Source organism: Ctenopharyngodon idella, chromosome 2 (assembly GCF_019924925.1).
Source record: "Ctenopharyngodon idella isolate HZGC_01 chromosome 2, HZGC01, whole genome shotgun sequence".
Lineage (NCBI taxonomy): Eukaryota > Metazoa > Chordata > Actinopteri > Cypriniformes > Xenocyprididae > Ctenopharyngodon > Ctenopharyngodon idella.
In genome coordinates, this window is record NC_067221.1 from 642,616 (window position 1) to 651,870 (window position 9,255).

Sequence of the window (9,255 nt, forward strand, 5' to 3'; positions counted from 1 at the left end):
TGATCAGCTTTGGCCAATACTGAGCCGGCATTTCGTAAACACGGAAGCCTTCACTGTGATTACTGCGTCACCTGCGTAAGATAATGACAGGGAAGAGAAGAGATTGTTGAATAAAGTCATTATTTTTGTTTTGTTCTTGTGCTACGAAGACTCTAAAGGTAGACCTTAACTGAAGATATACCTTTTTCTAGGTGTGTTCCCTGAACTATACCTTAGGAGGTTGCTTAAGGTACATCTTCTTAAGTGTGACGTTATCAGGTGCTGTCCATGGTAGTGGTGATGAACTGGTTGATGTCGATGGCTTTGAAGATTTTAAAATCTATACGATGTTTAACAGGAAGCCAATGCAGTGTTGACAGAACTGGGCTAATATGGTCATACTTCCTAGTTCTAGAGCGTTACAGTAATCTAGCTTTGAGGTCATGAACGCATGAACTAACTGTTCTGCATTTGTCATTGAGAGCATATGTCGTAGTTTAGATATATTTTTAAGATGGAAGAATGTGGTTTTACAGATGCTAGTAACATGGCCTTCAAATGAAAGATTGGTATCAAAGAGCACACCCAGGTTCCTAAGAGACGACAAAGACTTAACAGAGCAGCCATCAAGTGTTAGACAGTGTTGTGGCCGAGCAGCCACCCGGGATTTCGAAGAAACAGAAAGTTCATTTTTGGACTCACTGAAGCCATGGTTGAAGGAAACAAAACCAAAGTTTAATAATCGTCTTTTTAATATGCACCATGCAACAAAACAAGTTTGCCAGCTCAACAAAACACTCAGCCAGGAGGGGGCACTAACGCTCTACTCAGTTTAACACATACATAACCGATTGTCATAATTACAATCTTCCTGAATGACAACCTCTGCCACATGGCGTTTATATAAACTCAATAACATACTTTTGTATTTTTCTTAACATTAAATACAGCACAGACATTATTCTAGGTTATTACATGAAGAAGTTTTTGGTCCAAAAATTAGAATCTCTGTATTTTCTGAATTTAGTAGTAAGAAATTACTGGTCATCCAATTTTTTATATCAGCTATGCATTCCGTTAATTTTGTGAATTGGTAAGTTTCGTCAGGGCGCGAAGAAATATAGAGCTGAGTATCATCAGCGTAACAGTGAGAACTAACGCCATGCTTCCTAATGATATCTCCCAAGGGTAGCATGTACAGAGTGAACAGCAACGGTCCTAGTACTGAGCCTTGCGGTACTCCATATTGAATTTGTGATCGATATGACATCTCTTCGTTTACTACTACAAACTGATAACGGTCAGATAAGTGTGATTTGAACCATGACAATGCAATTCCACTAATGCCAACATAATCTTCCCTGATTGAGTGGATGTGGGTGATTTTTACTGTTTTCAAAAGCTTGTTACTAAGAGATTCAGTAGTGATCGCACATTATGCATGTCACAGACCACCTCTAATATAACATGAATGTCTACTGTTTCCTACTGATTTTTACTCTGTTTTAATCCAGTTTGACTGACCAGTATGTTAGTATACTCAATGGTGACTATAATCCAGCAGCCTGAGTCGTTTGTGAGAAGGTGCATCATTTCTACTGTTAGTGAAAATTAACCCAGCCGTGGGTTACTCCACTTACAGTTCAGATCAGCTGTTATTAGTCAAATAATCACAGACAGAAACAGATACAGGAGAACTGGAGATCTTTAATTATATTAATGATAGAAAAGAGAGAATACAGGACAGTCTCTGACTCGATATGATACAGTCAACTATATGAAACACTTCTATAAACACAACAATATTACTAATAACTCCTGGATAATATTTTATATAAACTTAGTCATATATCACCCAAAACTGTATTGTTTTTTGTTTGTATTTATATATATATATATATATATATATATATATATATATATAAACATAAATATTTGTTTTAATATTGCTTTTATGTTCCACAGAAGAAATAAAATTATTCATCTTTTGATCATAATAGCTGAAATGATAAACAATACAGTTTTAATGCATTCTTTAAAGTTTCAGTCATGAAGGATTGAACTTGAAGCACTTCTACTGAGGATCATAATGGTTTGGTTTCTGCCGTTAAAAAACTCTTCCCTGATTGAGTGGATGTGGGAGATTTTTACTGTTTTCAAAAGCTTGTTACTAAGAGATTCAGTAGAGATCGCACATTTCCTCATTTCCCATCAGCATTAATTCATTATGTATGTCACAAACCACCTGTAATATAACATGAATGTTTACTGTTTCCTACTGAAATTTTCCTACAATTGTCACAACTGTTTGATGAAACATCACAACTCTAGTGGGCAAACTCCATATACATGGTTGATTGGTTGATTGGTAAGATTTGTGGGTAACATTTTATAATAATGTTCAGTTATAAGTCATTTATAAATAATTAGTTAATAATGAACTAATCATTTACAAAACATAAATGATTAATAAGTGACATGCTAACGATTTACAAATGTATTGCAAGTTATCTTAAAAATGTTTAAATCATGAAATAAATGAAACAGATCATTATGGTTGATAAATTATTAGTTGATTATATTATTTATCACTTATAAATCATTGAATTATTTATTTCAAAATTGTTTTGTATCATCTCAATAAACAATTGTTAATCATAAACAAATGATTAATAAACCATTAGTAATTGATCAGTTTATGATTTATTGATGAAGTTGTAAGCTGGTCTGTGTTCAAAAGCACAAACATGCAGGTATGCTAAAGCACTATTTTTAAGAAGAGTAATTTATTTGTTTTGAAGTGGATAAACATGTATAAATGACTTACAGTCAGGTGATTGCAGTGGGTTATGTTAAATCCTTTCACTCATCAGCACAGACTTGTGTTCTGTGTGGAGTGTGTGGATCTAGTGATAACCTCTGAACCGGTTTTACCTTCCACTGAAGCTCACATCAGGTGCACAGAGTTAAAGACTCCATGTGTGTCAGAGAGGACAGCTGTCTATACCCTCACCAGTCAGCACTCACACTGCAGTACACACTACAAAGTGTTCAACACCTGTTATAGATGATGTGTAAACGCATAAATCATTTATAAAGCTTTCTGCATCCCCTAATCTAAAGAGTAAACTATCCATTACTTGTAAATGTGTTACACATCTTTGCAGATCTTCTTTATAAATTATGTACAAACTGCAATTTGTAAATTTACCATTTATTTGCCATATGCAAAGGTTCGGCTACCTTTCAGTTACAGGAAATAAAAATTCTTGAGCTTTCTTCACAATATTCCTCATTTAAATAATTCATACGCAGAATAAAGGGGCGGGGCCTGGTTGAATTAGTTAGTAGTGTGTTTAAACTGGCGGTTATGGTAAGGGGTGGGACATTTCCCAAACACCAATCACAACACACTGCTCCAGCCGACCAATCAGAGCACAGTGTGCTTTTCAGAAGGAGGGGCTTCATCGAGACAGGAAGTAAACAGAGCGTTACTGACAGACTGGGAAGAGAGGAGCTGAACAATGGAGAATATGAGGAAGCATTAAAACATCTCAGGTTGTGTATGCAACCTGGTTCCATAAGAAGGTGAACAAGACACTGTGGGTCCAAGAACAGTTATGAGTCTCAACCACAACACGGTTCATACGAAATATCCAATAAACTACACTTAGTTGCACTTACATTCATGTTGCACTTACATTTGCTTTAAAAAACAGTAGCATGAATGTAAGTGCAACTAAGTGTAGTTTATTGGATATTTCGTATGAACCGTGTTGTGGTTGAGACTTATAACTGTTCTTTGACCCGCACAGGACCAGTTCATCCACCTCTCTTATCACGTCCCACATTGATTCATCTCCACTGTCATGAGTCTGGCTTACGCTTGGGTTAGTCATTAACATACGCCAGCGAGAGAATCAGCTCTACATCAAAACATTCTGGGTCTCTGTCAGAAAAGATGTGCAAAAAACGACAGCTTGTCACTGGGGCAGAATCCTTAAAGCGACAAGTTTATACTTTATTTATCCTAAAAGTTCATAGTAGCACTTTAACCATATTTGATAAGCAAATTTCTAAGGCGTCTAAGTTACCAACATGATCAAAACTTCACGATAAATACATCTGTCGTCTGATTGTTAGGCTTTTTTATCAAGTAAAAGTCTTTTAGCACAAACATCTGTACTGATTTTTATTAAGCAAATGTAAGAATAACTTTGATATTGTTAGTAATATTTCAAGATGAACACACTGGACTTATCATTTCACATGTCAGGCTTTACAGGTACACTAAAGGTACACTTTTCGCTCGTTTTTTTCTGAGAGTGTATGACGGCTGGTTCTTTGCAGTATGTGCTGTTAAATAAGAACACTAAGTAGTCCCATAGGAGCATCTGGCAGGCGCTGGCCACTCTTTGCTCATGACTGTTTCCGATTCACTTCCATCCACAAATTCAAAAAGAGCCTGAAACTTCACGCTGGTGCATTTAGTGAGTTTGCACTGAATGGTTGCCGTGCCTTTGACATCATGAAGCGAGCAGCGAACGCCACCGCCATCATTGCCATCAACTGGGATCTCTGTAATGTTTGTGTCGGAGGAGCTCTGAAACTCAGAACTGGAGTTTTTCACACAGTCGAGACGCTCCTTGTCCACAGACACAACGCTGTGTCCCCGAATAAACTCGGGAGATTGACAGTAAACCCGTGTCACGTCCTCCACGTTCCTGAGGTTGTTCCTCAGCCAGTCGGAGAGATACCGTATCCCGCAGTCACAGTGCCAGGGGTTTCCGTAGAGCTGAACGATGCACTGGAAGTCCAGCTCATCGAAGAAGCCGTCCGGGATGCTCTGTAGGCTGTTCATGGACAGGTACAGCTGCTCCATGTCGTGCTGATCCTTCAGCAGATCCACTTCTAGTGAGATCAGTTTGTTCTTCTGCAGATGGATGGCTTTTATACCGAACAGTCCTTTGAAGACGGTGCTGGGCAGTGTCGTAATCCGGTTCTCAGACAGATCCAGCTTTTTCAGCAAGATGAGGTTCTGAAAGAGATCCGAAGAAACCTCAGAGAGCTTATTCTGAGACAGGTCCAGATAGGTAAGGTGATGCAGTTTGTGAAAGACAGAGGGGTGAAGCTGCGCCAGCGCGTTCTTCTTAAGGATCAGTTTCCGCAGGCTGGACGGAAACACGTCGGCGCTTAGGTCACTTATGTGATTGCTGCGGAGGTTCAGCTCCTCCAGGTGATCCAGGTGGGCGAAGATCCCTGTCGGAAGCTGTGGGATCATGTTGGCCTGCAGTGAGAGCGCTCTCAGGAGAGAGTTGTTCTGGAAAACATCCTCCGAGACCGAGCTGATCTGGTTGAAGGACAGGTCCAGCTCCCGCAGTTTGTGGAGATGATGGAAGAGACGATCGGGCAGAGATGACAAGATATTCCCCCTCAACTGCAGCATCTCCAGTTTCTGCAAGGAGTCAAAAATGCCGACGTCCAGAATGCTGATCTTGTTGTTGTTGAGAAGCAGTCTTGTAAGGTTGGTCAGCGAGCTGAAGGTCCGCACGTCAAACATCAACCAGTAAGAGTTTCCACTGATTTCCAGCTCCTGCAGCTCAAGCAGGCGGTCGAAGGCGTCGTGTGAGACCGTTTTCAAGACGCTGTTGAGGACGACCAGTTTGGTGAGTGTGAGGTTCTCTCTGAAGGAACGGCCGTCCAGATGCGTGACGCCCAACGCCACTACAATCAGCTCTCTGACCTGTTCTGAGATGTTGACAGGTAGGGTTTTCATGGCATCGTCTCCGCAGACGACCTTTGCGGCCGAGAAGCACTGGCAGAGTTCAGGACAGCAGGCGCTGCAGTGAAGCTGAATCAGGACGAGCAGAAGCGCAGCCCAGTGTTTGCTCATGACTTCTGGGAAAAGAAAAGCCACAGTTCAGTTTCAGTCACTGCGTCTCGTCGAGTTTGGGCTGTGTTCACATCCAAAAATAATAGTAAAACTATTTTCATATGCAGTTTTAACAGGTTCAAAGATCTTCTCTGCATTTACATGAACATTCATTACACTGAGTAGAAGAAAACTTGACGTCATCAAATGTACATTAGGTCTTGATCATTGAAAGTAAATGTAAAGTTACAGTACATTTGGCAGACACTTTTATCCAAAGCGTATGTTTTGTCAGCATGTGCGTTCCCTCGGATATCAGACCCAGTACTTTGACATTATTAGCACAGAAACAATTTACAGTAAAGTTTGATTTGTTAACATTAGATGACTACAATATTTAACATGAACTGGCAATGAAAAAACACTTCTAAAGCATTTATTAATATTAGTTAATAATATTATTTTCAACATTTACTAATACATTATTAAAATCAAAAGTTGTATCTGTTAATATTATTTAATGGACCTGAGCAAATATGAACAAACAATGAGTATTTTTGTTAACTAACATAAACAAAGATTAATAAATACTGTTTGCTCATTATTAGTTGATGTTTGTTAATGTTAATGCGTTTGTTAATGCGTTATCCTAGGCTAACTAATGGGAACTTATTGTTAAGTATGTAAACAATGAACATTAGTATATTTATGAATTGACATTAAACTAGATTAATAAAATCTGTAAAATAATGCTGTTCATTGTTCATGATTCCTAACTAATGGTAATGATTTTTTTTTCTAAGATCACATTTATTTGCTTATTTATTTAAATGAAAAGTATTTATATTAATATTATCCAGAAATAACATTTAAATTTGCTCATAAAATGGCTCAGGGGACTACAAAAAACTATCAATAAAATAACAAAATTAATATTGAAAATGTCTAATCACTGGCTCTATCTTTGGAAATATACAATATTCTCACTCACCGCTCTCGCACACGTCCAGCTCCAGGAGAAATGAGCGTCAGTGGCTCTCAGATGAACTCTGAGTCTGAGGACACTGATGGTGATTGGTCGGCTCTATCTGTGACATCATCATGGTTTAATCAGTTTCAGCCCCTCAAACTGCTGAAACACACTGACTGCATGCACTTATGCTGCTCAAATAATTATTCATTTAGTTCAACATTAATAATGAATTCTCCCAAATCCAGTGATGATGTGGAGGCAACTACAGGACAGAGGAAGGTTTTCATTGGACGTGTTTGTGCAGAGCGAGACTTATGGATTGACCCATACAGACAGTTGAGCAACACAAGAGGTGTATGTTTTGATTTATTTGCTTTTCTGTGGTAAACAGAATTCAGATGGGTTTCAGAACTGTAAACACTGCTCAACATAAAACAGCAAATAAATCAACATGATTTACAGACTCAATCATATCGCATTTTTACAGACCCGACATCTGTTAGTTTGTGAAAGTGTAATAAGAACACACAATCAAGTTGACAGGCCCCTCATCATGTCTACATTGATTCACACTAACATCTATCAGTCTATTCATATTTATTTCTTACATAAGAAACTTAATAATAAAGTTTGACTGGTTCTGTCATAGATCTAGTCATTTTATCAATCGCTCTTATTAAAAATAATGTTGTTTCAGGATCATGTTAAAATCATCTTCAGCATTTTCTTATGTGTACATCAACTACTGAAGCAGTACAACATTACAATATTACCCCAACTAACAAAAAACATGTTCAAGTAAAACATGAATTTACTAAGGTTCTCCTTAAAGGTGACCTATAACACCCCTTTCCTTTCACAAGATGTAATATAAGTCTCTGGTGTCCCCAGAATGTGAAGTTTCAGCTCAAAATACCCCACAGATCATTTATTATAGCTTGTCAAATTTGCCCCTATTTGGGTGTGAGCAAAAACACGCCGTTTTTGTGTGTCCCTTTAAATGCAAATGAGCTGCTGCTCCCGCCCCCCTTTCCAGAAGAGGGCGGAGCTTTAACAGCTCAACAACAACAAAGCTGGAGAATCTCACGCAGCCAAAATGAGGATTGTCAGTAACGGTGTTCAGCCTTACATTGTTCAAACCGGAGTCGACACTGATGGAGAGACTCAGGAAGAAGTTACAACTTTTAGACGTTTCTGAATGGTTAGTGGATAAATTAATGTAGTTGCTGTGGAGTTGATTCAACTCATCCACTAGCATGTGCCGTCATGTTAATCTTTTGTGCTAAACCCGTATGGACGCCCACTATACATAGCGTACCTGTTTGTCAAACAGAGTCATACACACCAGGCTAACGTTTATGATTGCTATCAAATGCTGTGAATGCTCTAATATTTTTTTTCCAAAATATCGCTCAGACAGAAACGCTCATCTTTTATCAATTGATATTGTCAGGGTCAACTTCAGGCTGTCCAAGCTAACGAGACTCTAAATAGTGTTCAGTGCTCGTCTGTACAGCCAACGACAGAACAGTTAGCATGCTTTGCTCCAACTTTTGTCATGGCGTTAGAACTGGTACACCGCTGTCGCTTGTGAAAACAAAATGGCGGCGCCGTGGGTGGAATCGTGCAGATTAAGGGGTGGTGATATTATAATAAGATCCCCTTCCTACGTCACTAGAGGAGTGAAATCTGAGCGGCCCATTTTTTCACATGCTTGCAGAGAAAGGCTTGACAAAATAAAGTTACTGGGTTGTCCTTTTTCACGTTTTCTGGGTTGGTAGATACACCGGGGACCCGATTATAACACTTAAACACAGAAATAGTCAGATTTTACTAGACAAACAAGTAGTAACATTTAAAAAGCGAAAGTGAAACTAAATGTTTCAGAAAACAATGTTTCATGTATAAATAATGTTTTTGTGCTAATGTTTTGAGAACATTATTAGAGACCAGATAACTTTGAACAAACGTTCTGTTAACGTTACTGGAAGAACAGTTGTTTGTAAAGTTCACAGAACGTTCCATGTTACACTGTACAAAGTGGTTCAATCATTTTACTTAATTTAACCCATAAAAATAAATTTTGTTTGTGTAGATTAATGTATTTAGGTTGATTCAGCAATATTAAATAATATTTTTGACTTGGATCAAACCTGTTAATTTAGTTAGGCTAATTTAACCAGTTAATGTTTATGTTGGCCTTTTAGGTTACCATTTTTGTTCAGTGCAGCTGGGACAGCCTACTATTTTATTTTGTTGTCATATTCTTTAATATACGTTTTGTTGTTGTTGTTGTTGTTGTTTTATTGCTGCAAGCTCATGAAAAAAGTGCCTGTGAAGTTCTGTGAAACTGCAGCCTCGAGCGGTAGGAGGCGCGTGAGGATCATCAGGTGGGGCTTCAGAGCTCGTGAGGATGATAATGATGATGATG

General features: G+C 38.4%; 1 protein-coding gene across 1 annotated transcript; it reads right to left on the reverse strand.

Moving 5' to 3' along the window:
- Nucleotides 1-3,971: 3,971 nt before the first annotated feature.
- zgc:153913 (carboxypeptidase N subunit 2) lies at nucleotides 3,972-7,097 on the reverse strand. Its single transcript, XM_051880165.1, has 2 exons — nucleotides 6,843-7,097; nucleotides 3,972-5,877 (listed from the first exon to the last, which is right to left on the reverse strand). The coding sequence occupies exon 2, from the start codon at nucleotides 5,870-5,872 to the stop codon at nucleotides 4,352-4,354; it is 1,521 nt and encodes a 506-aa protein (XP_051736125.1). The 5' UTR covers nucleotides 5,873-5,877; nucleotides 6,843-7,097; the 3' UTR covers nucleotides 3,972-4,351.
- Between the last annotated feature and the right edge of the window lie 2,158 nt (nucleotides 7,098-9,255).

What these genes read in the sequence shown, in the direction of transcription:
- zgc:153913 (XM_051880165.1), bottom strand. Translation starts at nt 5,872, where the DNA reads ATGAGCAAACACTGGGCTGCGCTTCTGCTCGTCCTGATTCAGCTTCAC.